The following is a 20,035-nucleotide window of genomic DNA, read 5'->3' as shown; positions in this document are numbered from 1 at the left end:
TTGTTATTATCCATCCAAGGGGCACATCTTTGTCATTTTACTTTCCTCTTCCCCTCACTTCCCAGGATGCAAGTTTAGAGATTCAATCAAGGAAGGCCAATGAAGGTAGCTGAAGTCCATTTAAAGCCCACACATTTCCAGACGATAACGAGAATCTCAATGGATCTTTAAAAGTGGTGATTTCCATTGTCATGAAATGGAATACTCCACACAAGTTTTTTTAGTATTTTCTAACAAGAATTAAATTGTTTATTAGCAGATGAGGATAAATGACAAAAAATATACAAGAATTCTGAACATCTTTTATACTAGTAATTTTAACATTAACAGTTACTTCTACACAATATAACAGTAATAGTTGTCAAGTAAAGACATTTAAATGAATGTTGTTGAGCACAAAGTAACTGAAGAAAATATTATTCTATTTTATTTTGTGAACACCACAGCAAAGACACGGTTCTACAGCAAAAATCAGGGAATGGGCTCTTCCTTTCTTTCCCTAAGCATTTATAATGATGAGCAAATGCTTTGAAAGAAATATCACCATGACACCTGCAATTATCCTGCAAAAAGAAAGAAAAAAAAAAAAAAGCCCAAACATGTCTCAATTTCGAGAATTACTGCTATATTTCTGAAGTCCTTTTTATAATTAATTTCCAAAAAGCAAACCCTATTTTCACATTAAAATGTACTCTTTGAAACACACACAGAGACAGAGGTTGAAAACCTTTGAGAAATAAGTAATTAAAAGAGCTCTAGCCCAGTAACATTTTTAAAACCTGCAATTAGTCATGCATAGTATAACGACATTTCAGTCAATGACAGACCACATACGACAGTGATCCCATAAGATTATAATGCTGTATTATTACTGTACCTATTCTATGTCATGTTTAGACACACAAATACTTATCATTGTGTTACAACTGCCAACAGTGCTCAGTACAGTAACCTGCTCTACTTTGTAGCCTAGAGGCAATAGGCTGTACTATATAGTGAAGGTATGTACTAAGCTATACCATCTAGGTTTGTGTAAGTACACACTATGCTGTCCACACAATGACAAAATCACGTAATAATGAATCTGCCTAACAACAATTTCTCAGAATATATCCCCACTGTTAAGCCACATATGATTTTATTATTCTTGTGCCGGCAGTGTTCACAGATCCCCCTTATTATTTTCTTACCAATTGCCCTCATATTTGCTTCCTTGCTTAAAGATCTCACAACTATACTCAAAGTCTTCAGAATCTAGCGTCCTTTGCTTGCCCTTCTGGGCTACAGTAACAAATTGCCAAGAATGACATCCAAAGGTTAAAATATTATATAAAAAGGGTTAGTTTCTGATATTAAACTTGTAAAATCAAAATTAAAGACTTCTCATTAATTTTTGTTCACATTACATACTACTCTAAGTTTGAAATTCCTCGAAATACTTAGCCAATATATTTTCTAACAAAAGAAAAATATATGCAAAAGCACATTTCATTTCTAATAAAAAGTTTAAGGTTCTTAATTGCATAGGCCACTACAGTGGATGTTTTTCTGCTAGTTAACATAATCGCAGGGCCTAAAATGAATAAAGGAAAGAGTGACAAATTTGAACATATTTAAGAAAGAATGAATGAATGAAAAAAGAAAAATAGGAAATTACAAATGATGAAAAATCTATTTGCATTACATGACAAATATAAAGAGCTCTCACAAACAAACAATAACTCAAAAAGAGGGCGAAACATATGACTAGTTAACAAAAAAACTACAAATAAACAACACATGAAAGTATGGCAAACTTTACTCATATTTAAAGAAATAAAAATCAAAGAAATAGTCTGTTTCTCAATTACACATATGGCAAACATTTTAAAAGTTCAATAATGCTATCAGCAGGAAGTAGGAGAAAAGTCATTCCCATATATGACTATAAGAGTTTAAATTGGTTAATACTGCAAAATATGTAAAAAGTAAAATGCATGTACTCTTTGACCTGACAGTTCCACTCCTTGGAATGTATGTTACAGCTATATTTAAATAGCATGCAAAGATACACACAAAAAATTAAATGCGGAATTGTTTCTTAGAGCAACAAACTGGAAACAACCTAAAATTCCATCAATAGGAAACTGGTGAAAAATATTAGGTTATGCCTAAGTTTTACAATGGAGTATTAAAGAGCCTTTAAAATAAAAAATGTAGGTACATATGGGCTAAAGTAAAAAGATCTTTAAGATATTGGAAAAAAAACCCAAGATTTTTGAATGGTATATGCATTGTATAGCTATTTAACACATATACTAAATACATCATATGTAAGTTTTTATATGTTTTTTATAAAATTTTATACATTAAGTTAAATATATATATTACACATTTTCAAATACACTAAAAAATTTAGAAAGACACTACTAACACTGTTAACCTGGCAAATGGGATTAGGGTTAGAAGTGACATGAAAGGTAGATTTACATTTTCATTTTATACTCATCTATGTTTTATATTCTTGTTTTATACTCTTCTGTCTACATTGTTTAAATTTTATACATATATATTTATTAAGATTACAAACGGCATGTTCTAAAAAATAATACTGGTGTATATAGCAAGAAAGTTAAAGATATATAAACAATACATATAAGTAAGTAAAAACCAATTCAACTAATTTTTCCAATCATGACCATTCATGTAAGATAAAGATGATTTGTAACAACTTACAGTCTGGTAGACTGACCCATGATATATGGTAATATCCATTTTACAAGACACAAAGTTGTTTTCTAGTCCCTCACTGAAAATTCTTCCTTCTTGCAGCTTATCTTTTTTCCTCTCTCCTATGCCTCTAAACTGATCAACTTTTCTTGTATTCTAACAAAATTACTCTCATGGAGCGTATCAGTAACTTTTCCATAATCAATGTATAAAAGAAAAAGATTTTTCTTTTCAAGCAAATTCAAGGTTCTCCATTTTTAACCTTATCTGAAAGCAAGCTAAATAGACATCAGAATACAGAGCCTAAGTTCTGCAAATAACTAATTACATAATAATATCAATAGTAACAATAACAGCTAAAATTTATGGAGCCCTTACTAAGTGCCAGATATTATGCTAAGTTTTTCATACACATTAACTCACACGACAACCCCATGAAATAGATCCCGTTGGTATCCTGGTTTAAGATAAGGAAACTGAAGCACAGCAAGGTCAAGTGTCAACTCTTACGAAAGGTGATAGACCAGGAAATGCTTAAGTGTTACACACAGGATTGCTAGATAAAATATATGACACTTGGCTAAATTTGAATTTCAGGTAAATAATTTTTTTTTGCATACATATATCCAAATATTACAAGGAATTTATTTTTTATTTTAAAAAAATCTGGAAACCCTAGTTACATAAACACTGTGTAAGTCATAACCTGAGTTCCCCTCAGTTTCTGCATCTGCAAAATACAGGGGCTCAGTCTATTTCTTCTAGTTCTTAATCATTTCTATGATTTTTTTTCTAGTTCTAAAACTCATTAGTCCTAAAACTCTCTAGAATTCTAGCATTTTATTAAAAATGCAACATATTCCCAGGATAATGTTCAGACAAATGAATAACTTCTACCAATCTTTCACTGGATCTTTCTAGGCATTCTTCAAGGTCCTGTCGTCTTGGTCTCCTACTTTACAACCACTCTACATTCTCAGGAATCTTTTTTTTTTTTTTTTTTGGATGATTCCTAGACTTTTTTCCCCTCTCTAGCCCATCGCAGAATTCATAGAAAGCTTCAAACCCTCTGTACTATCAAATCAACACAGCGAACAGAAAATACTGTCTTCAAAGGAAAAATTACATATATACATACATATATACACATACATATATAGCTTTTCATGAGTGCTGTCTTCAAACCAAAAAATTATATATATATACACACACACGTACATACACAGCTTTCAGTGAGTGCCTATATTATAGTGTATCTATCAGAAGCTTACAACTTAAATAAGACATACAAATATGCAGCAATCAGACAACCAGTTGGAATACTAATTGTGTGGTATTACTTTGCAGACATGTTGCTTAGCTAGAATCACAGAAGGCAGCCTTCAGATCATCCAAACTCTAATCCAATCCTAATGGTATCAGGAAATAACAGCCTCATTCCCGTAGCGACTGGGAACTGGAAACAGTCTACCACCCAGGGTACCTGGAGTGAAGACTGGACAATTATATATGCACACAGCCTTAGACACTAATCCCTGCCATGTTTGTTTAGTCAATACAATTGGATTTCTCCTTCCATTTCCTGGGAGGAAAGCCCTGACGTGAACCAGAGTCCATTTGACTGGGGCTTAATCACCCAGTTCAGATTTTGCCAGCTTCCTCCCACTGAAAATTACACACTGAGTTTTCTAATCCACTGCTTCAGATGGAGTCATTAACAAAAGTGATTTATCAGACTCACAACCCCAAACCACAGTGCTTTTATCTACTACAACCACGGGTTTCTATTATTTCCTAAAACCTCTTCCTTTAGTGTCCCACTCATTTGGTGCTATTTTAAAACATATTTTAATGATCATTCAAGTGTAAGTTATTACCCTTTGGACACTTGTTTTTATTTTTGTTTTGTTTTGTTTTGTTTTTTCTGGCTATCTCCAACAGGACCAGCAAATTTCTAAAGCAAATTCTCTAAGGTTTAGTCCCGTTCAACCTGGGTTTCCCCATCTTCTGACCCAGCCCTACGTAAGTGCAACATATATTTTACATTTAAAACTCTAACATTATCTTTAAAATCTGTCAATTGCCCAAAGTGGATTATTTCTTTCTCTGTGCAAAATAACAACCATAATTCATGCTCCCCTCTGCAAGATCTCTGGCATGTATGTGTCACTTTATATGTGGGCTGTGGCAGCATGTTTTCCTTTTGTCTCCTAGACTTCCTGTAGATATGCAGTATTTACGATCATGATTATACTCAACAAGAAGATAATTTCCTTAGAAAGTAATAGCATTGGCAACAAAATCTACCAAAATATCTCCAGCAGCACATACATTTAAAACATTAACTCATTCAGTTTTTTAAATCGCAAAGAAGCAACATATTTTGAACAAATATAGCTACTGAATTGTTTCAGCTCTTTAAAAAAAAAAAAAACCTATGAAATAAAATGCAATCCATAACACAATACTGCATTGTTAAATCTGCATATCTTACCCCTTCTATCAATTTTAAGAAATGTGAGACCATAGTCATAGCTAATAACTGATGTTCTAAAAATATAGCTCTGTTCTTTGAACTCTGGATCTTAATATTCACTTATTAGGTTAAAAAATGATAAAATACCCAGCAAATGTAGACTTTGTGTCCTGTAGATGTTCTTTTTTTGGAGGGTCACCTCTCAAGTCTTCATCTTGTGATTTTTCTCTTGTATCTTCTGGAACATGCTGGTATTCATCAGTACTGGTTTCCAGTGGCTTTTGATTTGAATGTTTCTTGCCTCCTCTCCCATCAGAGCGACTCCATGATGTTAATCTTTCTTCACTGTTCTCGGTGGGTTTTCTAAAACCACTACGCAAAGAGCCCTGAGCTACCAATGCTGAAGATGAACTAGGTGGTTCAAATGTTCTGCCCTTGCTGTGAAATGACAGCTCTTCATCATCACAGGGTCTTAAGAATTTAGCTCTCAAATTGCCAAAAGAAAACTCTTGATTTTGCCTTGGGTTAGATTCTCTTCCACATGTTTCTAAAGACCCAGGTCTCTTATCCTTTTCATCACCAATAAATTTATCATTATTGCTATTTTTTGCAGTATCTGTTGTAGCGTATCTATCCCTTGAACTGTTATCATATTTTACTAAGTCTGATTTTCTACTTTCCTGACAATTTTGTGCTTTATCTGAGTATGTGGGTTTCCTCCACCGCTCCCGTCTATAATCTTCTTTCGTGGATGCAGCTTTTTCAGCGTCTTCTAATTTCGACTGAAATACTTCCATTGACTACAAAGGAGAAAAATTAAACAAGATATCTAAAATTAGGAACAGCTCAGTGACTTGCACCCCACGTACCGCACGACTCACTGCCAAGTGGCACACTGAAAAGCCCACTAAGGGGGTGAAAGAAGACCCATACAATCAACCTACACTGAAACGAATACTTTTAAAAACCTTGTGTAAACAATTAAAAATTATTAAATAACAAAAAAGATTCCAAAAGGATGGCCAGTTAGACCAAATGCTCTGCACTAACACAAAGTATAACACAGAAAACAGTAGAAACAAACTTTTCAAAAAATAATTAATTCCTACTGGTTGTGAGATTCAAGAGGTTAAACTGCTAAAACACTCTCTCACAGAAAAAAAAAAAGAATAGTTCAAGAACAAGAAAGACTTGGAAATAAAAAATCATGTGTCCCAAAAAGCTGTACAGATACACCAAAAGGAAGAAAAGAAAGTGCTGAAAACTAAATTAACCTGGAAATTCTTTACATTTTAGGAAAAGGTAGTAAATAAATGTAAGTTATAAGAAAAAAAGACACATGAACAATTGATTCTAGAAAATCTAATATGCATTTATTAGTACTTCCAGAAAGATAGAGCAAAGATGATGGGAGAAAAAGCATTAATTTTAAAAATATATAAGAAAATTTCCCCAGCCAATTTCTCAGAAGGACTCATCCAATAGCCTTGGGTGGGGGAGAGAAAGAAGAAAAACACAGAAAAAAACCCTAACACCAGAATCTCAAAACTCAAGGGGAAAAAAAAAAAAAAAACCTTTACAAGGACTACAAGGACTAGATTGGAGAAGGAGTGAATAAGTGTGAACCTGTATATGGATAGGGGTAGATAAACAACAAATTATCTACAAAGGAAAGACAGACTTACAGCTGTTCATCTATAATAATAAATATTAGAATGAAGATTAAATTTTGAAAACAAAATTAAGCTATAATTCTATATAGAGAATTCAATTCACAGTCAAATTATCCTTCTTTGGTATGGGCAAAAGAAAATCATCTTCAAAAATGCAGGGAATCAGGGGGCATATCACTAGCAATTCTGAGGGAAAAAATTACTCAAGATGATTAAGTCACACCATAAATGAATTAGCGCAAAGATCTCTGAAAAAAAGAACAGATGCTAAAAACCAAATGGCAAATGCACTGGTCAAGTTTAAATAATTGTTCTTGTAGTTGCAAACTTTAAAACAATTTTCAAGGAAAAGATGCATCATACATAGAAACAGAAAGTAGGAAGGTAGTTACTGGAAGGAGAGGGGATGGGAAGATGGAGGTCAAAGAGTGAGAAGTTTCCATTATTTAGGATAACTAAGTCCAGAGATATGATGTACACCATGAGGACTACAGTTAATAATATCACATTATATACTAAAAATTTGCTAAAAGAGTAGATTTTAGGTACTTTTACCACACACAAAAAAGGAGAATAACTATGTGAGATAAATGATACACCAATTTGCTTAATTCTAGTAATTATTTCCCTACGTATATCAAAACATCATGGAATACATACCTTAAACATATACAACATAAATTAAAACAATAAAAATTAAAAAAACAAGCACCTTTTACTCAACTTTGAATACAAGGATACTTAAACATGATACTCTTAATCTTAAATGCAAAAGTCATTATTTAAAGACAAAAAGACAAGAATACTGGCTTCCAATCCTGTTACCAAAGTTCTAAAATTATAACTATTTCAAGAAAAGAAAGTTTAAATATTAACAGAGAGGAAAAAAGCAAAATAATTATTTGCATATAACTACCTTCCCACATAACCCAAAATTTTAAAAATTAGAATAATAAAAGTTTAAAAGAAGGGCTGAACAGCACCAACACCAAGTCAGAAAACGTTTTTAAAATTCAATTAACCTCAATGGCATATGCATAATAAATGCACAGAGAAAAATACTGAAGAGCATAAATAAATACTCAGTGTTTTGGGATGAGATGACTCTATATTATAAAGATACTAGTTGTCCTTAATTTATCTATACATTTAGTTAAATTTAAATCAAAATTCCAAAAAGTTGTAAATTTGTAACAAATTTTGGAAAAATGTTAATTTCTGTAGAGCTTAAACTAAATTTACTAAGAAAAATAAACACATAGGAAAGCAAAGCTAATATTTTAGTGACTAATAAGAGACTTATTAGTCACATAGTGACTACCACATAGTAGGTGTATATTATTTGCTATCTGAATAATTTACTGAAAACCACAATAATTAGAACAGTATGATACAAATTCCAGGAAAAGATAGAAAAATCAATGAAACAGACTTGAGAGTAAAGGAACAGACCCATGTATATAAGAAAATTTAATGTATAACAAATGTGTCATTTCAAATTAGTGAGAAAAAAATTCATTCAATATATAGTAAACAACTATATAAGACTTATAAAAAGTTTGATGCCTATTTCATATCATACACAAATACATATTTCAGAAAAATTAAAGATAAAACATAAAAAATAAAACTGAACAAGTACTCAAGTAAGTACAGCTGCACATTTTTACGATTGTAGAGTGGGGAAGGCCTGTCAATGAATTATACCAAGAGTATTAATTCATGAAAAAATAATATGAGGGATTTTGATAGGTAAAAATATTCAAAATTTATCCATAGCAAATTACCAATAAAGTAAAAAACAAACATGAAATTGAGGGGGAGAAATCTGAACAGATTTATTAAAAAGTCTTAAATCATTATCCCAAAAGAAAAATGGGCAAATAATATCAATAGTCAATTCACTAAAAAGTACAAATGGCCAAAATAAATGTAAAAAAAAATTCCAATTCGACCGGGAGCAATGGCTCATGCCTGTAATCCCAGAACTGTGGGAGGCCGAGGCGGGCAGATCTCGAGGTCAGGAGTTCAAGACCAACCTGACCAATATGGTGAAACACAACCTCTACTAAAAGCTAAAAATACAAAAATTAGCCAGTCATGGTGGCATGCTCCTGTAGTCCCAGTTACTTGGGAGGCTGAGGCAGGAGAATCGCTTGAACCGAGGAGGTGGAGGTTGCAGTGAGCTGAGATCGTGCCACTGCACTCCAGCCTGGGCAATAGAGTGAGACTCCATCTCAAAAAAAAAAAAAAAAAGAAAGAAAAGGAAAAAAAATTCCAATTCACCAGTAAACAAATGTATAAAAACAAAAGCAAAACTTAAAACTTTGCCAATCACAACAGCATAAACTAAAAGGAAGCATCTTACTGTTGAAAATTATGTGATAAACAGATATTTATAAGTATAATTTGTTCATTCTTTCTGTAGAGAAATCTGGGAATATGTACCTTGGTTTAAATGTCTATATCCTTTAAACAGGCAATGTCATTTTTGGTAATTCACCAAGAAAAATATGCAAAATGCATTGGGCATAGCACAGCGCTATTTAACAGGGGAAAGGGAAAGCATATAAATGTCCATCTACTGACAAACTGATAGATAAAGGAAAAGCCTGTAAATATATAAGAAAATATTAAGAGGTCATTAAAATGTCTGTATTTACTGGCAACCAACTATGTGTACATTATTAAGTTTAAAAAGCCAGAGCATATTCCATGAGTCTACTTTAAAATTCGGGGAGGCCGGGCGTGGTGGCTCAAGCCCGTAATCCCAGCACTTCGGGAGGCCCAGACGGGCAGATCACGAGGTCAGGAGATCGAGACCATCCTGGCTAACACAGTGAAACACTGTCTCTACTAAAAAATACAAAAAAACTAGCTAGGCGAGGTGGCGGGCGCCTGTAGTCCCAGCTACTCGGGAGGCTGAGGCAGGAGAATGGCGTGAACCCGGGAGGCGGAGCTTGCAGTGAACTGAGATCCGGCCACTGCACTCCAGCCTGGGCGACAGAGCGAGACTCCCTCTCAAAAAAAATAAATAAATAAAATAAAAAAAATAAATAAAACTCTGGGGAAAATATCTGGAAAAATATATTCCAGAAATCTTACTACTTTCTAAACCTGCTTTCCTCCAGCAATTGAAGAGAAAAAAAGAAAGAACATCAATAATTATTGCAATAGAAAGATTGTCCAGAAAAATGGGGAAACTGTTTCTAAAATATATACTGTTGCACAGTTTCACTAAGAGTATATATACACTCTTTAAAAAAATTCCATAAAGTACCCAAACTGTAGAATACACCTAACTCTGGAATATACAAACCTTTCAATGGTGGTTACCTCCAGAAGTGTACCATGCAGATTTCCAGCATTGTTTAAATTTTCTCACAATGAGAAAATGTTATTTTTACATTAAATACACCCACATTTAAGTTTTATATACTTAAGTTTTACATTCATTATGTCAATAAAAATATGACACATGTTTAATAACGAAAAACAGAAAATTACTTTAGTATAAAGACATGAAATTTAATATTAATTCAATTCTTCATGGCACAAAACAAAGTTAAAGGCACTTAATTTTTCACCTAAGTCTGAAAATAAGAGGCATCTCCTTAATACAGATACTCACCCCATATCTTTCGGCTACAATGTCCTCAAAGTTTCTATTTTGTTTCTCAGCTTGTTCCTTCATTCTTAGATAAGACTTCCTTAGCCAGCTTAATCCACCATCTTCTACCACTGAAACTAAATTCCAATACTAAATATTAGTTACACTTTTAATGTGGTTATCATACAATTAATATGTATCGCTTCTATAACGACTTCTAAAATACAAAAATAAATATTTTTCTTTAAATATATAAGTGCATTTGGAACTCAACATATATATATTTGAGTGCCTATATATGTAAGTCACAGAGTTTTGCCACTAGGAAGAAGGAACAGATAAATAAAACTATCTATAAGAAAACTGCAATCTAAGAGAATAAGAATAAAAGGACATAATTAATTACAATAAAAATAATGTGACCGCTATTATAAAAAGATATAACGGGTTTTAGAAAATGAAAAAAGTAAAGGTTTATTTCTAAGTGGAGGTCAGGGAAAATTTCACAAACCGGGCTCAAAAAAATGAGTTGGGTTTCTATTTCAAAAAGGTAAGAGTAGAGAGAACATTCCAAGAAATAATTAAGGAATAAAAGGACACACAGAGGGACAGGGCGTGGTGGTTCACGTCTGTAATCCCAGCACTTTGGGAGGCCGAGGCAGGCGGATCACGAGGTCAGGAGATTGAGACCATCCTGCCTAACACGCTGAAACCCCGTCTCTACTAAAAATACAAAAAAAATTAGCCAGGCATGGTGGCGGGCGCCTGTAGTCCCAGCTACTCGAGAGGCTGAGATGGGAGAATGGCATGAACACGGGAGGCAGAGCTTGCAGTGAGCCAAGATCGTGCAACTGCACTCCAGCCTGGGTGATAGAGCTAGACTCCATCTCAAAAAACAAAGGACACACAGAGAAAGGGAGAAGAAAAAAAGCTACCTCAGCTGCAGAACAAAGAACAAATAAGGAAGCTATGGAAGATAATGCCAAAGTGGATGTTAAAACAAATTATTTTACTTTAGTCATAATTACCAACCATGAACATCTGAAGGCCTTCAACAAATTTATTAAGCTGGCTTTATTTTCTTCTTTACACATCACACTTTGGATAGTGTAAAGAGGAAATCAAATCAATTACTTAAATAAAAATTCTGTTGCTGATTTTCCTTGCCCCAGAACACGACTGCTTTTAAGATCACCCCAGCTCTATAACCAACAAAAATGCACACACATTAACCCCAAGACATATACAAGAATATTCATAGCAGAACATTGCAATAATCCCAGCCTGGAAACAACCCAGGAAATATCTACCATCAGTACACAGGACACCCACATTGTGACATATTTCTAAAATATACTATTTAATATTATACAGCAAAAATAATGGAAAAACTACAACTATATACAACAATATGGATGAATCTCAAAATGTGGGCAAAAGGTGCTGGAAACAAAGGAGGACAAACTGATTTCTGGTGCTAGAAAACAGAATAATGGTTACCCTTCTGGTGGCAAGGTAGTGACCAGAAGAGTCACAAAGGGGGTTTCTGGGATGCTAACAAGATTTTTCAAACTGTGTGCTGAGTACACAAATGTTTTCATTTTATGAAAATAATCAGTCTGCTGCTATACACTTATGGTTTGTATATATTATGTACACATATAATATATATGTAATATATTACATATAATTGTAGGATGGTTTTTACATATATTGTAGGAAGGTTTTTCAATTCATAGTAAATATTCACTAAATATTTTTGAATGTTTTTATATACGTGTCACATTTCAATAAATGTTTACTTAAAGAAAAGACAGATTTTTCAAGACTCAAATTAATTGCATTCAAATTAATTCCATTCCCCCATTCAGATCTCAAAAGTTTATCTTTACTAAGCAATCTCTCCTAATATGACTTTTCTTTATAGGCCTAAAATATTTTGTACTTCAAAACCTAGATCTCTAACTAATGCAACGATTTTCACTTTTTATTCAAAAGCTTATTTTACTCTTGCTTTTTTGTTGCTATTTATAGTTGATGAGTTCAAAAATAACTATGTAACCACTTGAAGAAGTTAGTCTAAATCTGCAATCTACACAGTGATAAGTAAAAGAAATCCACAGTAATAAATACCTATATGAATGTCTCAGCTACATAACTAAATTGTTTATTCCATAGAATTATATGTGAAACTGATAAAATGCTGATGGACATAGTAAAAATTTCCTGAACAATCACCAAAATATAATAGTACAGAGAAAAAAAAAATCAGAGAAAAAAGTAAGACTGTTTTTATTCCTCTATGTTGACATTTATGAAGGAAATCCAATGGCAGTACAAATTTTCAGCCAATTCCTTCACTAGTTAAAGCCATACAATTTTAGAAATATTTATATAATAACTTCACCTTCAGTTGACAATATGTTCTATTTCAATAGTCCTATCAATCTTATAATCAGAGATGGCAATAATGAAGTCTTTTGGTAAGAAAAAAATCACCAAATTTAATATTTAAAAAGGGAACAAAAAATACCAACTTGCAGTACCATCCCGAAATTCAATTAAAAAAATTTAGTGAATATTTATTATGAATATAAAAACCCTCCTACAATAGGAAGCACAAACAAGAATGTACAAGGCCGGGTGCAGTGGCTCACACCTGTAATCCCAGCACTTTGGGAGGCCAAGGTGGGTGGATCAGGTCAAGAGATCGAGGCCAGCCTGGTCAACATGGTGAAACCGCGTCTCTACTAAAAATACAAAAATGAGCTGGGCGTGGTGGCGTGTGCCTGTAATCCCCACTACTCGGGAGGCTGAGGCAGGAGAATCGCTTGTACCTAGGAGGCGGAGGTTGCAGTGAGCCGAGATCACGCCACTGCACTCCAGCCTGGTGAGACAGCGAGACTCCACATGCCCCCCTCCCGAAACAAGAAAAAAAACACACACATGAATGTATAATAGGAAGTACAAACATGAATGTAACATGGTTCAGGTCCTCTATGCTGAGAAAAAGATATATCAAATAATTATATAAATTCACTGATATGTGGCACTTTACACCTAGATTTCAAATCTGTTATTTATAAGTAAAAAAAAATTAAGAAACTTCCATCATATGCTTCCATCATAACTCAAAGTTATACTGTTACAGACAAAATATTAATACAACCAAATGAATCTGGGCTATATTCCCCAATTCTCTCAGAAACCAGATTAACATAAAAATAGTGATAAACTAACTAACAGGAAACCTAGATTTTAGTCTTGCTGCTACTATTAAATATTTGTAAAATCTTATGTATGTCATTAACTTCTCTGGACCTTTGCTCCCTCATCTCTAAGATAAGGCAGCCGATTTAAACCACCTTTCAAAGTCTTTTCAACTCAGATTCTAGCAGAAAAAGCCAAAAAATAAAGAGGGGGAAGAAATCAATAGGAAGAACAAAATCACATCGAAGGAGTCTGTAAGCAAGAATTCCTACTAACTACATGGTAATAAAAACAGTCTTCCACTAAAGAATCTAGAGTAACCAATGCTAGACTAGCAATCAGAAGACCTAGGTTCTAGTACTAACATGACTACAGGAAAAATTACCTAGTCACTCTAAGCCTTGGTTTATTGAGCTATAATATTAAAATAACATCTACACTGCTCTCCTTTACATGGCTGCCAAGAAAAAAGCTGATATATAACTGTGCCATATAAACTCTAAAATTGTACAAATATTCCCATTACTAAAATATGACTTAAAATAATTTTGTATGGGCTCTGAAAATGATTAACCTACTTTTCCACTGAATTCTAAGAAAAAAAATCAAGATTAACACATTAATTATTGAAAATATGTCACTTCAATCATTACAAAAACCTGTTGATAAAGCCTTCCCAAAAGATTTAATCATAAAAGTATTTGACATTATCATCATTATTGAGTAGTCACCATATTCCAGACACTGTGCCAAAACATTTTCTAATTTAATCTTCACATTAACTATATAAGATAGGTAATATCATTATTCCCTATTACATATTAATAAATCGGGCTCTGAGAGGCCAGAAAATGTCGCCAAAATTATGAAGCTAATTAGTGGAAATGCCAGCATTCTAATCCCAAGTACACTGACTCCAAAGTCTAGTCCTTTAACAATAACCCTATGTCACCTCCACCTTCTTAATACAGATATTGTAATACTTTTAGATGCCTAACAGTTCCACTCCTACCATTGGTCTACATAGAATGACGACACTATCTACACATGCAGTAAAACCTGTCAATCCTTTTTTAAAACTTAATTTCAACTCTGGGATCTTAGCCTCTGACAGAGAGAAGCTTTCTGTCATTTTTTCTCCTTCTGAATAAACATAAGATGGGAAAGAGAAGTGGTAAAAGCATGATATGAAGAGGAAGGGAGAAGGGCTCTCTAAAAGCTTTATGTAAGGTCATTTTCTCCTAGAATCTTTGATTCTGCTGTTTCAGTCTGCTAAAAGATACCATCTAAAGTAAAATTCCGGATCTTCTCCACTCAGTAAAGAACCTGTCAACTGGCAAGATCCAAAGATTGGGTTTGTCAATTCTAGGTTTTCCTCAAAGAAATTTATTGACTGTCCTCTGACATTAGGGATGGTAAAAGCCTAGATCATAAAAACAGCCCTACATAGTCATGGTTGAGTGAGCTAACTTATCACTCCCCAAACTTTTAGGTTTCTATGAAACAGTATTTCAAAGAGAACCTTGTATGACTACAGTTACTATCACATAACTCAGCAGGGACACTTCTGTCTGAAGTTGAAAGACAAAAAAACTGTTAACTATTACCAATAACGTTAGTAAAATTGCTAAATTAAGAAGGGACGTGTGAGGTGACTCTACTTGTCATCTCTACATAAAATACAGAAGAATTTTAACAAATAACCAAAATAAAAATCCACTATGTATAAAAAGCAGGAAAACATCCTACTGATAAATCATTAAGACAAAAAGAGAACATCATAATTTATAATACTACCATCTGTATGCTGGATTAATTGTAATAAACTTTTGAAGTGTCAACACAACACTTAATGGGAATATAAGTATTTTTAAAATTTTGTTATCAAGTATGCTTATGTGACATTTAAATATTTTGTCTCCATCTGCTGGAAAATAATAGCACTCTCCTAAGGTCAATACAAATTTTAAGAATTCTAGAAAAGTAGGAAATTCTGAATATATAAACCACATCTTTAGTTTTTATACATTATTTTCATGAAATTTCAGACAATACTTTTACATTTTGTTATAGAATATAACAAACCAAATGCATTATTATGTACTCACAGAATCATACTTTATATTAATCCATTTTAAGTAGAAACTCATATATGAGAATATTTTCAAGCACAAAACTATGTATTTAATTAACTTGCTCCCAAATACATAATTAAGACAATCTTCCAAAGTACGAATAATTTAAACTAGGCTTCCAAAGACTGCAAATTTTTATCAACGCTTTCTCATATGTAAACTCATTATAATATCAAAGAAATGCCTGAGGCCGGGTGCGGTAGCTCACGCCTGTAATCCTTGCACTTTGGGAGGCCAAGGCAGTTAGGTCAACGCTTAAGTCCAGGAGTTCAAGACTAGTCTGGGCAACATGGTGAAACCCCATCTCTACAAAAAATACAAAAAATTATCTGGGAGTGGTGACGTGCACCTGTAGTCCCAGCTACTTGGGAGGCTGAGGTGGGAGGATCACTTGAGTGGGAGGTGGAGGCTGCAGTGAGCCGTGACTGTGCCACTGTATTCCCTGGGTGACAGAGCGAGATTCTGTCTCAAAAAAAAAAAAAAACCCTGTGTGTCTATAATCAAAATGTAGAAATACCTTTAGTAATCGACGACACACTACAGTCTTCGGGTGGAAGACCTGTCCCACCATCCTTCCAGTACGGATTCAATTCTCTTTCCATCAGTTTGGACTAGAACAAATTATTTTCAGAGGTGAAATTTCAAAAAATTAAAAAATTATTAAAAATTAACAAATAATGAATCTGAGACCCAGTTAATAGTCATAACCCTGGACAAATCATTTAAAACATTTAAAACATTTAAGACATGCTATTCTGTAATTTACAGGAAATGTCTAAATTCACATTCATTCAATGTTTTCATTTACTGCCTACTGTATCTCAAAATTGTGCTAGTTGTAGAAGATTTAACTGTCAAAAATCCTGGTCAGCCCTTGCTAGCTTTTACTATAGTATGGAATACAGGCAATAAAAACAGACATGTGCTTTGAAGACAGAAATATACAGTACTGAGGATGCACAAAGAATTCAAATCCCTCTCACACTGAAGGATCAAAAATTTCCTATAGGAAGTAATATGTGCAGTCTTAGGCCTAAGGATGAGCAGAAATTAACTGCATTTTCTTTTTTTGTGGGGGGAGGGAACATAAAGATGTTTCAGGTAGAAAGAATAGCAGCATGTTCTTAAAACAACAGAGAAAGTGCAGCACTTTCAGCAAACTTAAAGTAATTCTAACTGGCTAAAACTTAGAACTGTGACTAATCACAAGAGATTACGTTGCAGAACAATCAGGGACTGGGCCATGTGAGCCATTCTGAACTGCTGTGAGGGTTTCATGCTGGGGCCAAAAGAGACTCATGAACGTGAAAAGCTTTATATCAAAAAGAGCAAACTGGGCTCTCAGCATGCAGGAAAGTCTGGAGAACAAGATTAGAGGCACAAGTCCAGTCAGAAGGTTGTGGCAGTAATCCAGGCAAGAGATGATAGTAGCCTAATCACAATGCAAGTGCCTCCTGTGTTCTAAGCACAATGCCAGGCACTGGGACTGTAATGTGTAAGGTGGCCATGGTCCTTGCCATTAAATAAATTATGGTCTAGAGAAGGGGGAAAGACAATCAAGCTACATAAATATAGGTAAGTGAGATCAACGTAAAGGGTGCTAAAGAACTACATACTAATGATACCTAAGTTGACCCTGGGGAGTAGGGGGTTAGAAAATCCTTCCTACAAGAAGTAATAATGGCAAGAGGATGGCAAGAAATGGAGCGAGCTAAATGTCAGGAACTTTAGCTTCCAGGAATACAATATACTACTGAAAATTAAAATGCTGTGTAAAATTTGTTTTTAAAAGGGCTTTTTTAAATGTATCCATGAGCTGACGAAAAAGTAAAGAAGCTTCAAAGGACAAAATTTAAGTTAAAGTTTAACCTAAAGGGATATGCAAAACCATAAGGATTTGATTTCTTAGTCTGTATCAAAAAGGGTTCTGTCACCTCCCTTGTTAGTTTACCACAAAATCTTTCAATCTATAGTCAAGGATTCTTCCAATGGTCTTAGACTCTCAAAAACATACACATAAGATACTCAACAGGACAAAAAAGGCTAGAATTGCATACTGAGGAGGACAATTGACAAGAGGCTAAACAAATTATGAGATACTATCTGAAAATGTACAAAAGATAAAGGATTTAAAACATAAAGAACTTCTATAAATCAGTTAGAAAAAGACAAACAACCCTAGTTGAAAAGTAAGCAAAAAACATAAATGAGCAGCTCATAGTATAAGAAATCTGAATGACCAAAAAACATGAAAAGACCTCTCTGATAGCAATCAGATAAATGCATTCAAAAACAATGAAATACCATTTCTTGCCCATTTATTAGGCTGATAAAAAAATAAAGTTTGACAATTACAGATATTGAGTATCGGAAAAGAAACATATGCTCCTGCTACAGTATAAACTGGATTCCAGATTACCAGGATTGTGTGATGCACCTGGGAAAGTCATCAGCTACGGCACTTCCTTACTTCTCTGGATTCATGCTTTTGCCTCATTTTTTGGTCTCTACAGATTTCCTATTGCTTCCTTACAAGCAAGGTGACAACCAAACTTCTAGATGTCTTGAAATGGAAGTATTTTTATGGTATCTAATTCAGTATGTACACTGAAACAAAAGTTGAGTAAGTTCACTTTCAATTTAATGATATTAACCTAAATTCAATGTTCACTCAACTTTATATATGCCCTAGATGTATAAATCTAGTAAACCTTGAAACTCACTTCCTATAGGAAATTTATTTTTCTTAAACTGATATATTTCATAGTTCTTCTCACTAATTGTATTAAATAGTATAAAAAATAAAATATTATTTTACAAGTTAAACTGCATTTATATAAATGTCTTATAAGTTTATTAAAGGGAAATTAGATAGTTAAAGCATTTCAAATATTCTCTTACCTGTTTAAGTGCTTGGGTTTTCTCTTGCTCTATTTTCCTCATAGTTTCCTTTTCAGCTTTGAGTGATGATGACGACACAGTTTTAACACACATAAAATCAACAGTCATCCACTCATCCCTCTGTTTAAAAAAAAAAGGCAGCCATTTCAATCCAAACTGATTAGAATTTAATAAACACTTGGTAATAAGGGCAGGGATTTTGGAGGCAATCAAATCTGAATCAAGTCCTACATGCCTATATAACTTGAAGCAAGTTTCTTAATCTCTCTATACTTTAGTCTCGCCTCTATAAAAAGGTATAAAATCCCTACCTTTCAGGATTGTTTTAAAGAGTAAACCAGATAACAGATCTAAAGCATCCAACCAAGGCCTGGCACACAGCAATCAAACTTAGTTCCTGTTCACCTTTCTTCCTTCACCTGTAGCTAACAGTGGACAAATTACATTCTTCCTTAGGCAGATGAACTACAACCCAAAATTTGTGAACTATTCAACTGTTAAGTATTGTTAAGAAAATTAAGGCATGAGGTGAAGGGAAAGAAAAACTGTGATGGAACTCTACTCACTATGGAAGGGTCAGACAGAGATAACAGTATAAGGCTTCAGAGATATAAGGGGAAAGTGCCACTTCTTATCAACAATCAAAAGCATGAAAGACTCTAAAGTACAAGAATAGAGAGAAGCACTGACTTTCTCACAGCAGAAGGGAAAGGGGGTTCTAAACATTCAGCAAACAGCATTACTGCCAAAATTATTCATAAAGTATATTGTTTTCAAAATCTAATTGTTCTCCTGAAGAAATTTTAATCATCTTTCATTTTCATATTCATTTATTCTCAAAAGTTGATACTTCTTTCTTTAAAATCAAGTGGTATGCTAGGTGTGGTGGCTCACATCTCTAATGCTAGCACTTTGGGAGGCTGAGGTGGGAGGACTGCTTGAGCTCAGGAGTTCGTGACCAGTCTAGGAACAAAGGGAGACCCCATCTCTACACAAAATAAAAAATTAGCCAGGGGTGGTGGCACACACTTGTGGACCCAGCTACCAGGGAGGTCAACGTGGGAGGATTACTTGAGCCTGGGAGGTTGAGGTTGCAGAGAGCTCTGATTGTGCCACTGCAGCCCAGCCTGGGCAACAGAGTGAGACCCTGTCTCTAAAATAGGAAGGGAGAGAGGGAGACAGGGAAACAGGGAGACAGGGAAAGAGGGAGAGAGGGAGAGAGGGAGAGGGAAGGAAAGTTAAGGAAAGAGGAAAGTTAAGGAAAGGGGAAAGTTAAGAAAAGAGGAAAGGAAAAAGGAAAGGAAAGGAAAGGAAAGCAAAG

At 34.0% G+C, this 20,035-nt stretch overlaps 1 protein-coding gene across 1 annotated transcript in view; it reads right to left on the bottom strand.

Moving 5' to 3' along the window:
- Window positions 1-20,035, bottom strand: part of CWF19L2 (CWF19-like 2, cell cycle control (S. pombe)) — a 119,591-nt gene that overhangs the window by 85,172 nt on the left and 14,384 nt on the right. The window contains exons 5-8 of the mRNA XM_011984756.1: window positions 18,715-18,834; window positions 16,331-16,424; window positions 10,490-10,605; window positions 5,333-5,985 (exon numbers count right to left, since the gene is read on the bottom strand). Coding sequence (XP_011840146.1) covers window positions 5,333-5,985; window positions 10,490-10,605; window positions 16,331-16,424; window positions 18,715-18,834 — 983 coding nt within the window. The remainder of the gene's footprint in view (window positions 1-5,332; window positions 5,986-10,489; window positions 10,606-16,330; window positions 16,425-18,714; window positions 18,835-20,035) is intronic.

This window comes from Mandrillus leucophaeus, unplaced genomic scaffold, assembly GCF_000951045.1.
Source record: "Mandrillus leucophaeus isolate KB7577 unplaced genomic scaffold, Mleu.le_1.0 Scaffold273, whole genome shotgun sequence".
NCBI lineage: Eukaryota > Metazoa > Chordata > Mammalia > Primates > Cercopithecidae > Mandrillus > Mandrillus leucophaeus.
This window is presented reverse-complemented; position numbering and strand designations above follow the sequence as displayed.